Source organism: Sander lucioperca, chromosome 13 (genome assembly GCF_008315115.2).
Source record: "Sander lucioperca isolate FBNREF2018 chromosome 13, SLUC_FBN_1.2, whole genome shotgun sequence".
NCBI lineage: Eukaryota > Metazoa > Chordata > Actinopteri > Perciformes > Percidae > Sander > Sander lucioperca.
In genome coordinates this window covers 5016494-5039576 of record NC_050185.1, presented here as the reverse complement: position 1 = coordinate 5039576, position 23083 = coordinate 5016494, and the positions used below count along the sequence as shown (strand labels likewise).

Sequence of the window (23083 nt, the reverse complement as noted above, 5' to 3'; positions counted from 1 at the left end):
GCCGTGAGCTTCATAACCTACAGATAGAGAGAAGTATTGATCTCCTCCTTCAATTATCTGCAAGAAAGCGAATAAGTGCATTTTTTCAAAATATGAAACTATTGCTTTAATATCTGCCTAGCAACCTTATTAAAACAGATTTTGTGAAACAATATGGAAAAAACAGATAATTTATTATTGATTTTTAAATTCTGAAATGTGTGTTAATCACTCACACATGACTAAGATGTGCATTCCTATCCAACATGATGTGAAATGAGTCTGCTGCATGGACTAAACTGGGGTTAGCGGAGGTTTTGGTCACATTAAACCTGCATGAACATGTGGCTCATTTATCATTTTTTTAGTTCTAAATTACACATTAAAAATTGCGTGCCAGGTTTTGGATCATGTTCCTAAAGGACAAGACTGTCTGTGAACTTTGGCAGATATCTTGTATGAGTTGGCAGGCTTATGATATTTCCAAATATCATATAACTGCCATATTGGACAATGCCCCAACCCTTTCAACACAGTCTAGACAAGATTTGTGTGTGTGTGTGTGTGTGTGTGTGTGTGTGTGTGTGTGTGTGTGTGTGTGTGTGTGTTGGGCAGATTAATAAATGCTGACTAAAAGAAAAAATCTTACTGCAGTGCTGTGATGCAAAAGAGTTACATAATTGGAAAAAATATTATATTATATTTAAGAATAAAAAAGCAGTCACCAATGGTGTGTAAGGACTAGACTGGGAATAACTGGCCAACCTATAAAGGAAAAAACAGCAATGACATCCATGGAGTAAACGCACTGTATTCATGTACTTAATACAAACATTTTGTCTGTATCAAAAGATAACTAGATTATCTTACAGATTGACAGTCTTTAATCAGCACAGACCTATTATTTTAATGTCTTAAAGAGATATTTTGCTAATTTATATTTAGCTCTGTGTCATGGCAGTGTGGGCAGCGTGTGCAGATGAATGGTGTGACTTTTCTCAGTCCGAGCAGCCAGCCAGCTCTGCCGAAATCCATCTGATGACATGAAACGGCCAAGCTCCGTGTACTAGCGCAACGGAGGGAAGCCACATGTCGTTTATCACACGCTGCCCACACAAAGATGACACAGAGCTGGATTGAAATTGGCAAAGTATCCCCTTAACATTTCATATGCTGCAGAGCTGCAATCGTAATGTGTCAAAGTTTTGAGTTTGGACAAAAACTGCTCCACAGTTGATGTGTGGTTGGTCTCAGATTCCTCCTGGGGAGGAGTGAGTCAGGTCGGGTTAACAACATTATCGACTTTTTTTTTTTTTATACCTTGACAGTGGTCAAGGTACAAAATAATCATGGCCCTGTGTTCACAGAGTCCTAAGTCATATCTTATCTTGGCTTTTTCTTAAAGAAAAACAAAGCATTGACTTGGGGGAGTTTCGCTTCCCCAATTCATAAATGAGTCAATGAATCACAGCGGAACCACACATGAGAAGTTGTATTAGGACAAAAAAAAGACTGCATATTGAGTCCTTAAATAAACAAATACAGAAAGGGAGCTTGCAATGATCATGAATTCCTATCTATAGATGATTTGGTATCTGCTCTGTGGATAGATACAGCTATACGCAGCATGAATTATATAAGAACATGGAACACTAAAACAACATGGGTAAACAGGCCAGATTAATTGAGGTAGGCCTATTGTATAACTCAAACAACAAACAAACATTAAGAAAACAAAACATTTAAGAACTGACAAGACTTAACTAGACTACAACTAGACTTGAATTTATCACATCATCACTTAATTGGACTATAATGAACAATGGCAAAATAGTCATTTCAACCACAAATAACAGAAAGAAAGCATAAAGAATATTAGAGGTGGATTGCTGAGAATGTAATTCAACACATCCTCACACCAAGGGATGTTTTTTGATCATGCACAACAAAACAAAACATGCTATACTTAAATCCCCTTTCCAATACCATGGATATAGTGCCACTCAGACAGGCATGCCAAACTTATTTATCAACTTCAATATCCAATGAAAAATATAATAGCACAATGTGGTGTCAACATAAAACACAACGTTTTCAAGCCAGGGAACGGAGTTCACTATGCAGTAAAAACAAAATGCTTTCACCCAGGAAACGCTCGTTCGTTCCTTAAGAGTATTTTAATCCAAAACACAATCTTTTTCCTACACTTAACTAGTCAATTGGTGCCTAAACTTAACTGTCATCGCTGCATGACCCTCACCTTTTCTGGCTAAACTCCACTACCACGGCCCCTGAAAGGACCGTCATCTGTCGGTGCCTGTAGCCGGCTCACAGTCACCTATTGCCGGCGTCCTGGAGCTCTGTAATGGCTAAATACAACCAGCAACTGCTGCTCAGATTTGATTGTTCTATGGTACTATGTGTTCACGTTACAGGGCTTTACTTAGTTTAAAATAGGCTACTTCTATTTTAGGTAAAGTATTAATATATGGTCTAGGCTATTGGTGAAGTAGCAACAAGAGTGCACTTTGCATTGCACTTTGAGGGGGGGGGGGGGGATACATTTTGTCCCCACCAGGGATAAAATAATTCAGCAGAGGCAGGGATATGTAAACCAGAAAAGGGGAAATCCCACGCATCCCCCCAGCAAATAGCACCTTGCTTACATCTAAACGACATTATAGCATGTAACAGGCGCATGTAGTAAACAAAACCAACTAGTTAAGTTTAGGCAACAAAAATACTTAGTTGTGGTTAGTAAAAACATCAGGGATTGGCCTACAAAAATGAGGACCCAATGTGATGTCATGGACATCATTGAAAACTTTTCCTATTTTAAAAGTGTTTCTCATGGGACATGAACGATAGTGAAAGTCCTGTGTTTGTTTGCGGTCTTATACCTTGTCACCTCACTTTCTCGTATGCTGGGCGTGGCCTGGTCTTAAAGTGTAGTGGACGTCATGTGGATGGATGAAAAGTTATATTTGCACATTTTATTAATATTTCCTTTTGCTAAGATTAGATATTTAAACAGCAGAAGCAATACTTAGCATTATGAAAATGAGTTTTGTTAGGGGGTGAACTTTAGTTGACATTTGCTTATCTGTGTTGCCAGATCTCGCCAGAGTTTATTCCTGAAACAGAAACAGGTCTTGAACAAAGTTAATTTTCTCCTGATTTGTCCCTCTGAGAAAATGTTGTTGTCGGAATGTTCAGGATATACAGTTCAGTATTTGGCCTGTGAAAAATGGGTCCAATATTTGCTTTTGGTTATAATTGGAATCAATACACTCAGGACCTGCCTAAAGAGGCGTGACCGTGGTGAAACCCACAGGACACAGAGACAGGAAATGTCTCTGTGTTGGGTTCTGGGGTGTCTTGGTCAACCAATCGGATCAGTTTCTGGGTCACCGATGTCCCAAATGGTTAGGTGATAACATTTCTCAACAGCAGTCTCATGTCAAGGACTGTATCACCCGCCCCACTAGATATGTGCTATCAGTTCAACTTTTTGGAATTAACCTTATTTGACACAAAGTGCACAGATTTGTTTCAGACTGGGTATAATATTGAATTAGGGGAAAGGACACGGATTGGGGAATGTATTGGGAATGTTAAATTGGTTCTGGCCTCTTTTTTGAGTCAGCATTGCTACTTTTTCTGTAGTTTCAAACTTGACTGGAGAGCTGATGTATAAAGCTGCATTTACATAGAACTGGGACTTGACTTAAGACTTGAGGCCGAGTTAATACATTTTTGCTATGAAATCGATCATAACCAGTGGAAGAAAGCAACTCAAGTATTGCAGTAGAGTTCTGAAGTACTTGTACTTAAGTATTTCCATTTTCTGCCTTTTTCATATTCTACTTCACTACATTTCAAAGGAAAGAAGTGTACTTCTTACTTCAATATATTTCCTTGACAGCTGCAGTTGGTTACTTTTCAGATTAATTGTTAAAGATGAAACCAGTAACAATATGTGGGAATTATGTTTAGACATTTTAATTTTTGAAAAAGAATGTTCAAAAATTTACAATAACTTGGAGGCCCCCCTGAAGTGACTTTGAGGACCTCCTAAGGGTCCCGGAACACATGTTGAAGATCTCTGGTTTAAAGTATTATCCAATATTTCGCAAAACTAGGATTTTAAATGCAGGATTTATTTGTAGTGGAGTGTTTTTTACATTGTGGTATAAGTAAAAGATCTAAGCACTTGAAGACATCTTCAGCCATTTCCCAGCCGCCATACATTAGTTCTGTGGCCACCTTCACCAGGTCCTGGTTTAGTGAGTTTCTGTTCAGGGCCAGCTGGCAGACTCAGTCCCTGTCAGAAGCCACAGAGAGCAGCACTTACCTGGAAGCTTGATCAGATGGCAGCCTCTTTAGACTTTCACAATGCAACACACAGAAGTCACGAGGGTAGGACTGACAGGTTCAGTGCCAGTGCAACACATGCAACATCTCTCCAATGGTATATGAGGGTTATGCAAAGAAGAGATGCTCTTTGCATCAATCACATAGCATAGCATTGCTTTAATTTGAATGTACAGTAGCCGGTTTACCACAGAAGAGAATGTCATTTGTTGCGCTGGCCCTGAACATGTGCACCAAGGCTTCATGAGTCCAGCATGAGAGCAGCTTTGGCTTGTGTTGTGTAAGATTACAAATGCTGCCATCTGTATACTGCAAGAGTTCAAATATCATAGCATATTATCAGGGTTGGGTAGTAATGGATTACATGTAATCAGAATTAATCAGATTACAAAACATAACATAACTATAATCATGCCAGATTACATTTGAAAAAATGTGCCGCTAGATTATAGTTACATTGTCAAAGGATTACTTGATTACTTTTTTTAATACGTTGTCCGTACCTAAAATATTTTAGATAAAGAAGATATGAAATATTTAGTTGTTTTTTTATGATGATTTATGGGTAATGGAGTTTTTATTTACATAGAAAATGGAAGATGAACATTTTGAGTAAGTGCTCCCCTTGGGTTACAACAGTGAAGTCCTCCATGTGGCTTTTGATTTAAAAATTGCAGCAACAAAAACGCACACACACACACACACACACACACACACACACACACACACACACACACACACACACACACACACACACACACACACACACACACACACACACACACACACACCGCATCCCACATGTAGAATACACACAGTTCGTGCCAGTCCTGTTTCCTGTAAATGCTGAATATGAAGTACTTCAAAGTACTTTGTCCGCAGCGCTGTGGAGATAGGACTGGCAATGCGAGACTAGCTTCAAAGAGACTTCTGCACATTATCTTATTTGTAAAGATAAATGTAATGATGTTTCAGTAGGCTAGACCTTCATCAGGCAGACAATGCTGAATTATTTGCATTGAAAATGTTTTGAGTTTGTTTAAAGAGAAAAAAAGAATAGTTGTGGAACTCCATTGTTTTTAGTAGGCCTATACGGTGCACTATTTTCACGGTTTGATTGAAGTAATCCCAAATTATTCAGATTAGATTACAAATATACATTTTGTAATCCAATGTTTGCTAAATACAAAAATGTCATTTGACATGCCATGTCATTTGTATTCAGTAACTGACTACATTTCAAAGTAACCTGACCCAACTATGGATATTATAAACTGAACATTAAATAAAGATTCCCTATAGAAATTGATTGGTCAAATTCTAACAGTATTACATTTGTTATAGGCCTATAGATTTATACAGGAGTAGACCAAGCATGTAAAATATAACAACACAGTATAAATAATGACAAAGAAAAACACTAGTGACAATCCAAATAACCATGTCCTCCTGGTTAAATAAATGACTTAGTATTGTTCTCATAGCAGAGCATCATGAGATGTTTACACATAATGTTAAATACCTCAAATCATGGGGTGGCCTCTAGCTCACCCAGTAAAAGCGTGCACTCCATGTAGGCTGAGTCCTTTGCAGGGCAGGGTTCGAGTCCTACCTGCGGCCCTTTGCTGCGTGTCATCCCCCATCTCTCTCCCACCTTTCCTGTCTATCCACTATCTAATAAAGGGAAAAAAAATTATCTTAAAACACATAAAATCAGGACAAACGGACTTGTTAATGCACGTTCAGAGATGTGACACAATACCTAACACTCAGTGTGACTGTAAAAATGTCATTTTTGAAACACACATCCGTCTCATCCATCCCAAAGACTGACACAGGTGAAGAGGTGAGGGGAGGCTGGATCAGTTGTCCAATACAACTCGGTGTTTTTGAACAATTGAGCCACGTGACCGCCCCGATAAATACAGAGTGAGGGAGGCTCGGCAGCAGCAACGCAGCTCTGTTCGCCACCTGTAGCTGTGCAGGGAGGACGCCGCCTCACGTCCACACTCCTTGGCACGTTATTAATAATTATTACAGTTTTCTTATCGTGTCTCCGTCTCCTTGGCTCCTCCCCGCGCTGGTTAAATGCCCGCTGGGCGCTTCACTGTGTTGCAGTTGAAGGGAGCCACGACGGAGGAGCAGTTGGACTCTTATCGTCCTGACAGCTAGCTAACATCAGTGTTTCGTCTTTCGGGCTCCCGCTCCATCCAAGAAGCCTCCACTATGAAGACCATTCTTGCTGCGTACTCTGGCACCCTCAAGGGTAAGACGGTGTCTGGCTCGAGAAAACACACACACACACACACACACACACACACACACACACACACACACACACACACACACACACACACACACACACACACACACACACACACGCGTGCACACAGGTGGTCAAACAAATTTAGGAGTATAGAAGTAGTCTAGTTCCTGGAAAAGGTCATGACATGAAACACAAAACACGCCGGTTTGACTCTGACATTGGTGATTAATAAAGAGCTGTTTTGCCGTGCAAACACGTAACATTTAAAATATCATTATTTTAACAGATCTTTGTGGGAAAACTACAGGAAAGCAATGGGAATTTTTTCTTTTCAAAAATGTCAATGCATGGATTATTGAAAACAAAAAAAGTCCTGATCACGGTTGTGTAAACACTGCATGTACTGTATACTGAAGGAGATCAGAAATGCAGATTTATTACAGAATATAATTAATAACGGTGTTTGATTTGTGCTCCTTTTTTCCATTTGTCTGCAGTTGAAATGTTTGGCAATGAAAATTTTAGGCTAAATGAAGAATTATTAGTGAATGTCTAAAATGTGAAAAAAGGGATTTATTTTTGTGAAAATGGATGCACTTTTAACAGGAAAGGCTGTTCTGGTAAGGTAGTACAAAGACTGGATTTTGTCCCCGATCACTTCCTCTTAAATGGCTTTAAGAATGATCTCTTAATATGGAAAGTTGAAACAATTAAGCAATAACTCTCTTAATGTAGGCCTACATATGGGCAGTCGGTATTATTATAAGACAGACTTAAAAACTGAACTTATCTTTTTAAGTGGACTCTGCAGCTCACGAGTGTATCCGTGCAGTACAGAATCATCAAGGCAGTTCTATTGAGCCAGTGGAATAACTGCAAAGATGAATCGATTAGTTGACTATTTTGATAATCTATTAATCGGTTGAGTTTTTTTTTTTTTTTTTTTTTTTTTTTTTTTTTTTTGGAATAAAGTACAAATTCTCTGATTCCAGCTTCTTAAATGTGAATATTTTCTAGTTTCTTCTCTCCTCTGTGACAGTAAATTGAATAACTTTGAGTTGTGGACAAAACAAGACATTTGAGGACGTTATATTGGGCTGATTGACATTTTTCACCATTTTCTGACATTTTATAGACCAAACAATTAATTGATTTAATCAAGAAAATAATCAACAGATTAATCGACTAAGAAAATAATCGTTAGCTGCAGCCTAGTCTCGCTTTGCCACACCTATCTCCTCGTTGCAGCCCTACTTGTATGCTTTTGGAGCGTATTTCCTAAAGCTGAACATTTAAAGAAACCAATGTTTTTTAACAGACGCGCACATGCTCCACCTGGTTGCTTCATCTGCAGAGTCCTCTGCAGTGCTAGCCTTTAAGGCTCCATAGGATCATGGTTTACAGGTATTCCCAGCAGCAGCAGCCCAGTGCTGGGTTATTTTCAGTGTGCACAGATGGGATTAGACGACAGTGTTTTTCCTGGAGGGGAGATTTTTTTCTTATTAGTGGCTCTCGGCAGCATGAGCTTTCACTGGCTTCAGACGCTCCTAATGTGTCCGTTACTTTATGCTCCTGCCTCCCCGCGCAAGGTCTCCTCACATGTAGCTGCATGGCTTCCCTTTCATGGGATGGTGACTAAAAAGAGCTGGTGAGTAGTTGAGGCTGCGCGGCTGAGGCTCGGCTGAAATGTGTCTCGATGTAAAGCTGCTTTGATTGTGTTGTTTGACACAGTGTTCCAGGAAATCAAATCTCTTTTGTTTGATGTCCACGTTTTGGGTTGGTTGACCTAAAACCAGGACTAGTAGTATTGCTCTTAGGAGTGTGTTGACTGCATCTTTTCACTGCTTCTCCATCTATTTGAGCTTCTGTAACTATCTTCAATAATCACCCAAGTGACTATTTGAAATAAAATAAAAACATTTTTTATTGTCTCATCTTTTGCCTCCAGGCACCGGCTCTGGCATCCTCTCTGCCCTGCAGGACCTGTCCGTGGCTTTTTGGCCCTGCAGATCCAAGATCGAGAAACATTTGCAGCTCATCTCTGTGCTGCAGTGGGTCATCACCTTCTTAGTGCTGGGTGAGTGAGTGTGTTTTGTGTGTTGGCGGCGCTGTGCATTCCACGTAAGCTGTAAGAAAGCAAAGAAACCTAGAAGATTTAGCTTGTAGTCTCATTAGTCTCATGGTCTGATCTCTGAGCTGCACACATGAATACTCTCCTACCAGCTCCTAATAGAATATTTAATCCTGTTAGTTTAGCCTGCAATCTTAGGTAATTAGCCTGTATTTACTAATTCTATTAAATACTTGATTGGATGTCTCTCCTCTTACCCTTCAGGTGCTGCCTGCACTGTGCTACTGATCTACATGTTCTGCACTGACTGCTGGCTTATTTCTGCTATTTACACCGCCTGGCTCATCGTTGACTGGAACACCCCGAAACAAGGCAAGACATAAAAGATGTCGATGTCAAAGATAAAATCACTGTTAGACAATAGTCCAATTTTGGAAATGTGAAGAAAGATGACCATATATCAAGCATTATATATCTGAAGTTACTGGACTGATGTTTCTGAAAAAAATAAGTTGGATGATAAGTTTGGGTCTACATACGTTACATGGATCGATAATGGTTGAAATCTTCAGCAAATGAATGAACAAGCTTTGAGTTTAGTGCTAATTAGCAAATGTTCACATCCTACAGAGCCTAACTAAGATGGTGAACATGGTAAACATACCTGCTAAATATTAGCATGTTGATGTTAGCATTTAGCTTAAAGCACAGTGTTATTGGGCCTCCAGGAAGTGCGCCGGGCTTTTAAGCAAAGTAAACATGGCAGCCAATCGGTGGAATTGCATCCTGGCCTGTCAAGTGATAAACAATAAGTGATAGACAAAAATACTTATTATTTTTATTTTATTTTTTTTTGGCGTCACTAAATGACTTGTTTCACCATCAGAACTGATCCATTCGGTAGGATAACAATTTGGAAAGTATAAAAGATCAGCACATTTAAAAAATGTAATCCCCGTTCAAGTTAGCAGAGCGCTAAACCTGAAGTAGCCGGCTCGGCTGGCGGAGGTCTGTAGTGCGCCTGCTCTATGGGCCACAGCCATGGGCGTCAGTTTGGTTTGAAATGTGCTGGGGACAGAGACTCATTCGGAAGTGCATTTCCAGAAGTGCTGGGTACAATGACGTTCATTTTTTTTTTTTTTTTTTTTCTCTTTCACGCAGGTCATGTTTTGAAAGACACTGTCCTGTAGCTTGTTAATGAATAAAAATATGGTTTAATGTACCTAAACGATGACCAGTGATTACCAAATTTGTCTCTAATATTGTTCCTCATAACCACGGAAAACTGTCAGAAAATCGAATCTGACATTAAGCGTTTCTGCTTCATTAGAGCCAATTGTAACGAAAAAGCTTGACGTGGTTTAATGTACCTAAACAACGATCAATCATCACCAAATTTGTCTCGCATATTGCTCTTCATAATCAAAAGTCCAAAGTCCTGTTATTATGGATGTTATCTGATATTAAGCGTTTCTGCTTCACATTTTCAGTTCAGGCTGTGGGTTGACTCCCCACGGTTCTCATGGGCTTTATAAGTCCTAACGTGAAAAAGCTTAATGTGGTTTAATGTACATAAACAACGATCAATCACCAAATTTCTGGTTTGATATTATTTTTTTTTATTTTTATTTTTTTGGGACAGTTTTCAGTGGTTATGAGGAGCAATATGAGAGAAATTTGGTGATCATTGATCGTTGTTTAGGTACATTAAACCACATTAAGCATTTTAGAATGTCCTGACAGGCAGTGTTGTGAGCAGAGAAGCGTAGCAGCACAACGGCTGTGTCTGTGCCTTCCCTGTGGGGATAGTAGAGATTTTTGTGGATTTGTTGGAATCAGTCGCTCAAGAATTGTGTTTATGAACGGTTTTTTTTTTGTTTTTTTTAACTAAATTTGAGCTCGAGGTTTTAAAAAAGACAACGTGGTGGGTACAAAATGACTCATGACGAAATCTGATAGGTACGCGTACCCACCGTCCCCACCGAAATCAACACCTATGGCCACAGCGTCTATCATCCGGGTAATGTTTGGCTCCCTGATGGCTTCATGCTAGCCTGACGTGGTCATACTCGGATTCTAGTCAGAAGATGAGTCTGATGCTGCTCCATTGGGCTGGGATTATGGGGCGTGTTTCAACCGAACCAGGAAAGAAAATGCCTCTGCACTCAATTGGATAGACCTACAACCAATCGGAGCAACTGAGCATGTGGCGCATGTTGAGCGTTACAAGACAAAGCCTTGATCGCGGTTCTCTGTTCCTCTTTTAAAATGAATGCGCTTTCGATATCTTCTATAACAGACGCCATGGCGGATTCTACACATCTCAATTCTCCAGCGGCAGCCATCTTTGTCGTAAACGAATTCAACCCAAGCGCTCTTTGGTGACGTGGTTGATTACGTTACTGTTGATCATCTGTCCATTGTATAAAGCCCGCCCTGACAATTTGATTGGTCCGAACAGCTCTGGTTCGAGCATAGTTGCTCCACAACGGATCAAGTCCAGACCGAACTACCCGACCTCGAATGTTGTGGGCGGGGCTAAGTTCGGCTGGCATCCAGGCTAGCTTCAAAAATAGGTTCTTGTATTTTAATTTGTTTTACATTTTATTGTGAAGCACTTTGCGATTTTTATCTGTGAAAGGTGCTATACAAATAAACTTACTTACTTCATGCACCACTGAGCAACTCACCTGGGTGCCGCCTGTACGCTGTATCCAGTTCTTATAATGCATCCATGAGTGTTGACAGCTTGACAATGCAGCCAGCATGGCCGTACTACATACTTGTCGTATTTACATGCGAATGTGGAGCTAAAATGGTTTTTGAAGGGTGCTGAAACAATTAGTCAATCAACAGAAAATGAACTGACAACAAGTTTGATAATGGAGTAAGTAATTGCATGCATTGGTTCCAGCTTGTTAAATATGAGGATCAGAAGTGTTAATAAATGGAAACTATTTTCAAGGCAAGCAATCTGAAGAGGTTACTTTAGGCCCCGGATGGCCAATTTACTTTTTTTCTGACATCTAAATGATTCATTAAATAATGGAATATATATATATATATATATATATATATATATATATATATATATATATATATATATATATATATATATATATATATTCTAGCAGCTGTAGTTGATGTAATTTAGTGATTTTTAATGTTCTTCTTAGGTGGCAGAAGGTCGTCTTGGGTGAGAAACTGGACAGTGTGGACATATTTCAGAGACTACTTCCCAATCAGGGTAGGTAACTTTGTCTCTCTTTTTTTTTTTTGGTGTGTCTTTGCTAATTTATCCATCCCCAACCTTAAACTCTGAACAGGTCTGGTATAGAGACTGGCTTGCAACCAGTAGGGGAAGTTAACCATGAAACCACGTGTGTCTTTGTGTATTTTGTTGTTGCACACAAAGAGTTCTTAACTCTTGCTTAGGATAGTCAGTATTGTATGCTTTTTAGCTTGTTCATCAATTTCCAGTCCTGCACAGGTTTGACCATATAGATAAGCTTATCAGGGGTGGATCAGGTATCAGCTGCTGGCTCCATGCTGTTCCTTGTCCCGTGGTGATTATGAGGAGTGCTTGACATGAGTTGGGAGACTTTGTCCTATCTGATAGCTCGTTTTGCTCTCGGGTATTCCACAGTGCATCTTTAGACCCTGGTTATCGCAAACTGCCACACACACACACTGCCTGCAGGGGGGGAGGAGGGGAGGCTCGGTACACTACCTGAGCATCAGTCTTGTATAAAGTACTTGAAAGCATTACTTGAGTAAAAGTACAAGTACCAGGAAATGACTTTGGTAGAAGTTAAAGTCACCTTTTAGAATATTACTTGAGTAAAAGTCTTATCTGATATGTAATATACTTAAGTATCAAAAGAAATTTTCAGATATCAAATGTCCTTAATAATAGAAGTAAAAGTGAAGAAAAACTTTGATTATGAACTTCATTGTGGCTTCCTTATAGTAAAGCGTAGTATTCAGGGTTTCCACACCTTCTTAAACATCAAATTCAAAGTCTGACATCAACACAGAGGAAAACAGAAACAGAGTTTTCATTTTTTGGGAGGAAGAATCTTTCACCCCAACGTACAAAATCATGTCTTGCAAGTAACGAATAACGAAGACCCTTAGAGTAATGTATCGGAGTAAAAGTATACATTTTTATTTAGGAAAAGTAGTGGAGTAAAAGTGAAAGTTTCCAGAAATATAAATAACGAAGTGAAAAGTGAAAATTCTACTTAAAGGTACAACATGTAGCATTACATACATTTCTGCAATAAAATGTCTAAGATTATGGGAAGCGTTTCGGCCAGAGCGCTAATGATGAGCTGGAGGTGAAAGGGTGGAGGTGGGTCGTGACATATGCACTGAGTTACGGCTGACCGCTACGAAGAGAAGAGCATGTTTAAATATTGGTAGCGTGAATATGATTGGTTTGAAAGAGGAAATGGCTGAATCTGATGCATGTGTAAACGCTCTTAAGGAGAGAGGAAGGGTTTGTGAAGTAAGGTAGTCGTCCTGGTTGAGCTTATGCAAGCTTCATTAGTGATAGCAGGGGCGTAGCACAACAATCTGGGCCCTGTAGAAAGGTATTCTCTATGGACCCATCCCCACATCCACAGCTATTAATTCTAGCATCTTTTTAGGCCCTCCTCACATGAGGACCCTGGGTACTCGGTCCCCTTTCCACCCCCGGTCCGACACCCCTGAGTGATAGCAAAGAAAACCTTATAAAATCACTTCAGTGCCCAGGTGTTGATGAGCTTATCTACTGCTGTACAGAGTGTGAAAAAGAAAAGAGGGCGGTTTAACTCCAGGGTGCAGATTCTGAAGTCCTTCTCTTTGCAGCTGAACCTTTGAACCGCTCATCTCATCGATCTGTTCAGTGTGGGGGTTTTTATGTAGCCATTTGCCTCTGTGGGTTGATGAGATCATTCTTTGATTACAGTTGACTCACATTTCACTCTCAATATTGCTGCAAGACATGCGTTGGTGAGTGTGGTTATTTTGAAGTCGTGCAAAGTTTTAGCTTTCTGTCAAATGTAGGGTTGGGCATCATTTGGATTTTAACGGTTCTGATTCCAATTGCGATTCTTCCTTTCGATTCCGGTTCTTATCGATTCCGATTCTTTGAGGGGTGGAGTTGAAACGGGTCACGAGGAAAGTTTGATTTTGATTCAATGGTGGGTTGCAGTTTTACAGCTTTTTGAACGTAAAATAAAGCCACACTAGAGGTCCGCTTACTGTGCTCCAAGGCTGCAACACAACAAGAGCCTGGCCGCTACGGAAACCAAAACTTGCACATGTTAAATTTGGAACCTATGATCAGATTTAAAACCAAATCCTCCAAACGATTCCAATAAAGAAACGATTCTACTGGAATCGTCATTTTTTTTAAACGATTCCAAGTAGGAATCGGTTCTCGATGCCCAATCCTAGTCAAACGTTGAAATATTGATTATTAGCTACCGACGCAGGCTGTAGCTGAACGTCTATCTCTTGCAACAAAGTTAAGTCAGTTAATGGTGCATTACGTGATCATTTACTGTCCCATAGCTCAACAGAACCAGAATATATCTGCAGGGGCATCTATTGATGGTAGGGCAAGTGTTCTCTACCAACATGACTTATTATTTATGAGTTGGAAGCCAACTGGTCAAAGTCCAAAACAGCCTTAAAAATCCAAGTCAGAAGTCTGGAGTGTGACTGTTACATGAACGTCTGCAAGTCTGTCTCAACACTAGAAACAAAGGCTCTTCTGTAACATTGGTGGTTTTATGCTGTAACCAGTAAATCCTCCATCTCTGGACTGTATCCTCTCTAACTACAGTGTGTATATAGAAGGTGTTAAATCGGAGTTTCCGCAGGATCTTAAAAAGTCTAAAAAAGTAAAACCTTTCAAAATTCTAGGCCTTAAAAAGTCTTAAAGTATTGTGTTCTAGGTCTTAAATAATTTGAAATGGGTCTTAATTTACTACGTCCATGTAACGCTACCTCTAATGCTCATTGAAATGTTTTTATTTTTATTCTGTAGTGTTGTAGTTATTTCTTGCGGTCGTCCAAATATAAAATATACAGTATATATAATTGGCTGTATAAGTACAGATTATTATTATTATTATTATTATTACTCCGTGTCGCTTTTATTCAATTTGAATACATTTATTAATTTGCAAGTACTTTTGTGACTCTGCATTTTGTTGTACTTTTATGTCGTAATATAGGTCTTAAATTTCATTCATAAAACGTCTTAACTTTGACTTGGTAAAACCTGCAGAAACCCTGTAAATGGTGTGCACCTCTCCCTCTGTCCTACTGTACTCCCTTTACATCTGCCATGCCAGCCAGGTGGAGTCCTGCGGTACTATGGAGATCTTGAATGTGATCCCCTCTGCTAATGTGGTTATGCAACGGTTGTGTTTGACTAGTAGCTAGGAAGGGAGCTTTGTGTACACACTGTGATGGATCGGAGTCTACCGTGCAGATCCGAGCACAGTTAAAGGCTCTTATGAGATTCTGCAATTTCAGCATGAACCCAAGAGGTTACTGTAAAATAATGCTGAATGTTTAAAAGTTGTACTTTATTGCTATCAATACCACATATGTACAACATGTAGAGTGGGGTCAGTATTTTATGACTGTACTTGAGCAGACAGAGGGAGTCATGTCGGGTTCGTGCTGATAAGGATGTCCTTGTTGTACAAAAACATACACTGTGTCCTAAATTCATACTACATACTTATTCTAAGCTGGAGTAAGTAGCTTGTTGACACTCGGAAATATGTAGCTACAGAATGCATGTATGGATTGAACATTTCATATCACATGTATCCTATTGACATCATACATTTACAGTCTATTGCTCAATTTAGTTATTGTATACTCAAACACGGTATGCATTTAAAAAAAAAAAAAAAAAACACAGAAAGTGGAGCAACAGTGGATGGTGGTGATAGAAGCCCAGGGACCTTTCAGAAAATCTATTTAATTTTTGAAAAACATTTAGTTGTCTCTTTGAGACTGTCGCTGCCAATTGAACCTCACCGTTGGATTGCATTTCCACACAGATGTGTTGCATCATTTTTAGAGCTGAAACAAATTTAGCAAACGGATGATTGACAGAAGTTTGATTGGCAACTAAATTGACTATTGATTTATGTAATTTTTCAATTGACAATGAATGACAAACAGTCTCCCGTTCCAGCTTCCTGAATGTGAAGATGTGCTTCTTTAAAAAAATATTTGTGGTCAGACAAAGCAAGTGAATGTAAATAGATCATCTTGGGCAGGGGTCTCAAACTCAATTTACCTGGGGGCCGTTCGAGGCAGAGTGTGGGTCAGGCTGGGCCGCGTCAAGTATTCAACAAAAGTATTATTTGTTTGCTTTCTTAAATAAATCTTTTTGCCTCAATAGACATTTTTTAAGACCCGGTTCTTTCTCTCATCTCCCTGATGTCATATTCCTTGTACACCGTACTTGTGCTCCTGTGCTCGATAGAAAAAATATTCTGTCTCCCACTTTCACTGAAATTGCCTGTGCTCGTCGCCAACCTTTCTCTTCACGGCACGTTTTGAGAGAGACTAGGGCTGAACGAGTTTTGAAAATAATCTAATTGCGATTTTTTTTAATTTTATTTTATTTTTTTTCCCAAATATTGCGATTACAATTCGATTTGATTATTTTTTTTAAGCTCTTTGTCTTCTGTATTATTCAACAAAGAATAATATAATAATGTATAGTATGAACACACAATTACACACTAGACAGTTAAATAAGTAAAAATATAGTATATCCACACACACACACACACACACACACACACACACACACACACACACACACACACACACACACACACACACACACACACCAGTGTAATTTTTTACAGTGCACAGAGAGGAGCTGCCTCCAGCCCCTCCCCCTCGTGAAGTTGCGTGCTGCCGAGTGCACTTGCTCAGAGAGGCTATCGTTACGTTAGCTAGTTGCTGGTGTTCTTGCCGTGGGATTAACTGTACTAATAAAACTGTTGAAACACCGCGGCCACGCTGCTGTGAAAGCTCCCCGAACGTCATTTATCAGTCTGGTTGTTACCCCTCTCAGTGGCAGCTCCTTCACTCCATATCTTTATAACGGAGCTAACCGCTAACCGGAGCTAACCGCTAATCAGAGCTAACCGCTAATCAGAGCTAATCGTTGCCAATCGAGCCTTGAGTTCTGTGTGCCTGTATCCATTAACTGCATGTATAGACTCAAGCCCGAATAAAACCCTTCATTTTATTAAAATGGCTGTAAAAGTTTTAAACTACAACTCAGAGTTGTTTGAATGACAGAAATCAGCTCAAGGTATAGTGTAGCGTTAGCATGCTAGTTGATGCTTTCTCTACGGAGTGCAGACTGATTGCTCTCGCGAGTCATGTGACCAAATCGCAGCCTTTGCGATCAGGAAATCGCGTTTTAACATATCGTGATATTATCGAAAATGCAATTAATCGTTCAGCCCTAAGAGAGACATGACTGGAACTGGGTGATGGCATATATTTTCCGTCACTCTGGAACACGTTTCAACCAAGTGACTAACGTTGATACTTCCCCAGGTACTTCACGGTTGGCTAGCTTGACAACCGTTGGCAACAAACACCGCAGTCACGAGACTAGCTATGGTAGCCCGTAAGTGCTAAACAAATAAAATAAAAGCGCGGCACACGCAACGACTCAGCAAAAAGGTGCGTTTCAGAACAACGCGCAGGCTGCACTGACACTAAACTTTGTCAAGTAGGGGGGCCACAAAATATCAGCCTGCGGGCCTCAATTGGCCCCCGGGCCGCAAGTTTGAGACCCCTGATCTTGGGGCTCCTCTTGTGATATTTCTTTTCCACTTTGTCTTACGTTTTATAGACCAAGCCATTTTTAAAAAACAATAATCAATAATAAATTATCGTTAGTTGCATCATTTTCAGTTGGTATACAGTAAATATGTTTGTATACTAACTTCAAAAAGTAGTAAAATATAAATATTAAAATGATATATGTAATAATAATAATTAAGTTGTATGGCACATCTCCAAAACAAACAGGAATAAAATCAACCAGGCAGGAACCAGTGAAAAGCCAAGCATGAGATTAGAATATACCATGGAATTGGCACACAGCTTCTGTTCTCAAGCCTTGTAGCCATGTTGGTCACTAACATGACATTTCTCCTGTCAGATGTTCCCAGTCTAGCAGTGTGCCCCTCATATGGAAATCCGCCTCACACTGGTCCTCTTTGTGTTCTTGTTCTCCAGCTTATTAAAACCCACGACCTGCTGCCCAGCCGGAACTACATCTTTGGCTACCATCCCCACGGCATCTTCTGTTTTGGTGCTTTCTGCAACTTTGGGACAGAGGCTACAGGCTTCTCCAAGAAATTCCCGGGCATCAAGCCCTCCCTGGCAACCCTGGCAGGAAACTTCCGCTTGCCTGTCCTTCGAGACTACCTGATGTCTGGAGGTGAGAGGATTTCTGAGAAGCCATGGGGTCTTGTTTGAGTGCTTTTAAAAAGTCTGATAACTGTATCTGTAAGAGAGCGGACCTTTGGCCTATTGCACAGCTGAAATGGCTTCTGTGTACCTGTGTGTGATTTCACTGACTGAGAGAGCTTTAACTATTCCCTTCTGAAGGGTTGTTTGCTGTTCAGCTTTACCCACAGATACTGTGCATACCCTCTTAGGGTGCTATAGGTTATAAGGTTATCGTGCACGTTTCGAAACGCTACATTGGTAAATAGCCCTTGTACAACTTTCTTTGGAACCCTTTTTATGTGTAATGAAACAATCGTCTCAATGTTCTGAGACAAATTTCATTTTCAGCTGCAGCATGTCAGATTTTGCACATGCTGAATATGATTTGTTTGATTCTCTGCAGGTGCGACTTGTGGATTTTGCCCACAGAGCAATGCATTAAGTACAATAAAGCCTGAAAGTCTAAAAAGACCGAGAATTACAACATTTTCAGTAGGGGTGGGAATCACCAGAGGGCCCGCGGTACGATATCCTGATGCTTCTGTCCCAATATTATTGCGAAAATACATGTTTTTTTTTTTTATTCACACGTCATCATCGTATCATTTAAACACAGTTTCAGAAGGTACAATGATCATACGCTTTTCAGAGGGGGCCCATATGATAAGAACATGACAATTTATATAAAAGATGAGTACTGTACTTGACGTCCGTGTATCGATGCAGTATTGCCACAGAAAATATTGCGATAATATGTTGTATACATTTGTTTTTTTTTGTTTTTTTTTCTTTCCCCTATTTTGTAGCCAGTATTTGACCAGATCTAATAGGAAGATGTAACAAACTTAAAAATAAGTCTGTGTAATTGCCTCTTGTGCACTGCTTCTTTATTGCAATTATAATCATCTTTCCACCCCCCTCTCCCCCACTCTCAGGTATCTGTCCAGTGAACAGGAACTCCATCGACTACCTGCTCTCATGTAGCGGGACAGGTAATGCTGTGGTCATCGTCGTTGGAGGGGCTGCGGAGTCTCTGCAGTGTGTGCCGGGCAAGAACTCGGTCACCCTGAAGAACCGAAAAGGCTTTGTGAGGCTGGCCCTACAGAAAGGGTGAGCTGGCTGCACCACACTCACAGACAAGGACACGTGCAGTTACAGCGACCAAACACAGCCCTGACCAATTCTGATTTGACGATGAGAATGTCATTCTCAGGGCTGTAGTGGCTGATTGGAATGAATAATTCCTAGATTATTACTCACAGGCAGGTTGAAATGACCTCACAGAGAGCATCCCAGAATATTTTTTTTTTATGAATGTGCAGGTTCGTCCCTCTGTAAAACTAGGAGCTGCTCGTTGCATGTGTAGCGGTTGTGTACTCTTGTGCGTTGTGTATATCGCTGAAACCTGTACTCTTTTTCTCTTTGGCTCCAACCAGCCGTTTATTACCTGATGAGTAGTCTATATCCACGGCGTTTCACTTCCGGGATTGCTCCGGTGGCGCAGGAAATTCCGCCGGATGCATGTGTTTTCGCCGATGTCCGTTTTCCTTCCGCTTTCTTTGTGTTAGCATTCTAAACTCTGGTGGATTTCTGAGGACTATGGTTAACTGCTCCTCAGATCTCTGCAGGGTAAATCCAGACAGCTAGCTAGACTATCTGTCCAATCTGAGTTTTCTCTCGCACGACTATTTTACAGCGGCTCCGTGCGGAGTAGGGCTGAAACGATTATTCGAATAATTTGATTACAAAAAAGCTTCGAGGCAAATTCTCTGCCTCGAAGCTTCGTTTAATTCCAATTAGTCGCGTTATGCGGCACGCTCCGCTCAGAGTCATTGTTTCACACGGACCGTTATTAACGACGCACACAACATTCAGTGGCGCAATGATAGACTGCAGACTTTGTGAGCTGGCATCGGGCTGGGCTCAGCCACGCATGAATCACTAGAACAAACGGTACTATAAAGGGAAGCAAGCCTGATTCCTTCTCAAATCTAGCTGTGGCTTATCACAGGGTGCACCTTGTCCAAAGAAGCTTAGAGGTAGTACAAGAGACATGCAGTTATGCAGAATTCATTCCAGCTAAAAAAAAGCCTGAGCTGTGAATTGAGGTCACTTTTGGTTCACTTTCTGGAACTTTTACGGCTTAGTTTTGATGCTTATAAAATAGAGATGATGTCGAAACAAGTTGAGTGATGACACAAGTTGAATAAGGAACATTCAGTAGTAAGTGCAATTTCAAGGTTTGCAATCACAGATGTTTAAAAAAGTGGCCGGGTTAGCTCAGTTGGTTTTAGCAGGCGCACATATATAGAGGTTAACTCCTTGACGCAGCAGCCAGGGGTTCATGTCATTCTCTCTCTCTCTCTCTCCCCTTTCATGTCTTCATCTGTTCTGTGAAAATAAAGGCCTAAAAATGCCCCAAAAAACTTTTAAAAGGGCCTTAATTGCAACCTTGTGATGTGTGCAATTGTAATTTACTGTACAAGGTGCAAACTTTGTCCAAAGTAGGTATGTTTATAATATAGTTTTTTTTTGTTTTTTTTGTTTTGTTTTTTCTGGTTGCTATAAAAAAAATTGGGACTTTTTTTTCTTATTTCTGGTAAAATGCTGGATAGTTACTCTCAATTCCTTGAAGAAAGTGTTTAATTCAAATGGTGGGAGAAGTTAAAATCACTCTTTGAAGTGCACACAGTGCACAGAAATTTGTAACCGCGGAGGGGGGGGGGGGTCGTGAGTTGACTTTGTATTATCTTAAAGGGTCACAAACAAAAGTTTTGGAACTCCCAGTGTAGATGATGCTCCATGCAGTGGTTGCTTAATAAGATAATGATTGAGCAGTTATGAAATGAGAGTTCCAAAGGTTTTCTAGGTCCAAAAGTATCTCTGGAAATGTTTGGGCCCCTGGTCAAATCTATTTTAAACTCGGCTACAGATATACTTGGTAGATTTAATATCAATCCAGAAAGTTTCCTGATTACATAAACCCTTTCATGACTCTTGTGCCAACAGACAAGCTATTGTATTGCTCTGTATAACAAGTGTGCACAGTTTGTTTTAGCCAAGGGAAAGTGTTAATATGCTTTCTTTATCCCGATTAGAACCTTGTTTTACATGTATTGGGTATCCACCACTAGACACTTGTTTATATATTTTATAGATACTTTGTTTTTTTTCCTCTTGTTTGTTGAAACCTACTTCTTGGCATCGTCCTACAGTAGCAGTGTTGTCGTAAGTGTACATTAAGGGCGAGTTTTACGAGGCGTCCTCTGTGTTTCCTCAGGTCTGACCTGGTTCCAGTGTATTCCTTCGGAGAGAACGATTCCTACAAGCAGGTGATCTTCGAGGAGGGAACCTTATGGAGATGTATCCAAAAGAAGTTACAGAAGATCCTAGGCTTTGCCCCGTGTCTTTTCCACGGGTGTGGCCTCTTCTTCGGCAACTCCTGGGGCATCGCGCCTTATTCCAAACCTATCACCACCATAGGCAAGTTTGTCTGCTAATGTTTGGTTGGAGGGATTCAATGAGGTAAAGATTAGGGGTTAGAATGTCAACAATGCTATTTTAGTACAGTTCATTACAGGTAACAGAACGGACACAGTCAATATTTGCTATGTCCAACCTGAAGGGTGTATTAATGATTAATGCTGATGGTCTTAACAATTTCAACTAAAGTTTGTTTGATTAGCTCATTGTTTTAATCGCCTCCTGTTCTTTTACAGTTGGGGAGCCGATCACAGTCCCAAAAATTGAGGATCCGACTGAGGAGGTAGTGGAAATGTACCATGCAATGTACGTCCGGTCCCTCCAGTGTCTTTTTGACAAGTACAAGACCCGCTTTGGCCTGAAAGAGAGCGAAGTCCTGTACATCCATTGAAGGGGGACAAGGGGAGCTGGATTTAAGAGAAGTGCCAATGCTTTTGCTGTCTTTCACTCATGCAGCCATGTAATTCTCCCTAAGCTCTTTTTAAAATATCATATGCTTAACGCACAAACAATGCAAATGTAAGATACCACTTCATTATTGGGATAATAAGCCCAAAGTTTAATTGAGCCAAAGACCTACGTTGTCCTCGCACATACATGCATTTCTACTGTATAAAAGCCAAAGGTGAAAGGAATTCTACAGGGTGGATCCATATTGTGAATGCACAGTACATGTGATTGTATAATGCCATAAAGTATTAATTGTATAATGTAGAGAGGAACAAGCCTATTTTTAGTGCTTGTCCCTCAATGGATTTTTCTGATGCACTTTTTGTATTTCTAATTGCCTTCTGAGGATTTTTGTATTTTTTTTTTTTTTTTTTTTAATATGAATATTTCCCAAGACAGTCATTGTGCTGCTTGGCTTGATTTCCCTTACTTGTCCCACTTGTGCCCAGGTCTGGATGGGTGGGTTTTGTCTATGCAACAACAACTTCAGTGATTTATTGTATATTCAAGTGAAAAAAAGTTAATAATAGATAAAGGTTTTGTGGGTGAAAATCCTGAGTTGTTTGATTCCAGTGGATCTCTTTGTAACCGTGTCATTGGTGATGATTTGAAAAGGAAAGGATTACACTGGTCTTATTACTGGTGTTATGTTCGAGGGTGTCACTAGTACTTTTGTTAAATAAGGGTGAGTAAAGAATCTATCCTGGAAATGAAGTAAGTAAGCTTGTGTCATGTTGATGGGCAATACATTATAAGACTGTCATTTGAAGACCAGTTCTCTGTGGTTTCACCATCGTGCCTTCTCATAAAGAGCAGTGTAATCCATGTGCACGCAATAAACAGCGAGACCTGTCTGTGATGAATGGCATTATCTGTCTGCCAATATTTAAATTAAACTTTTGTATGTTTTCAGAAGGAGAAGTGTCTTTTTGTGTCTTGTTTTTGGAAACATT

The 23083-nt window shown here is 40.1% G+C and overlaps 1 protein-coding gene across 2 annotated transcripts; it reads left to right on the top strand.

Moving 5' to 3' along the window:
* Nucleotides 1-6291: 6291 nt before the first annotated feature.
* On the top strand, nt 6292-23048 carry dgat2 (diacylglycerol O-acyltransferase 2). Of its 2 annotated transcripts, XM_035990882.1 has the most exons (9): nt 6292-6453; nt 6485-6619; nt 8568-8696; nt 8955-9062; nt 11867-11937; nt 17982-18186; nt 19133-19307; nt 21478-21680; nt 21917-23048. In XM_035990882.1, the coding sequence occupies exons 2-9, from the start codon at nt 6580-6582 to the stop codon at nt 22069-22071; spliced, it is 1086 nt and encodes a 361-aa protein (XP_035846775.1). In that variant the 5' UTR covers nt 6292-6453; nt 6485-6579; the 3' UTR covers nt 22072-23048. The 2 variants fall into 2 exon arrangements, with proteins under 2 accessions (XP_035846775.1, XP_031166876.1); XM_031311016.2 differs by having other exon boundaries at nt 6331-6619.
* The last annotated feature ends 35 nt before the right edge of the window (nt 23049-23083 follow it).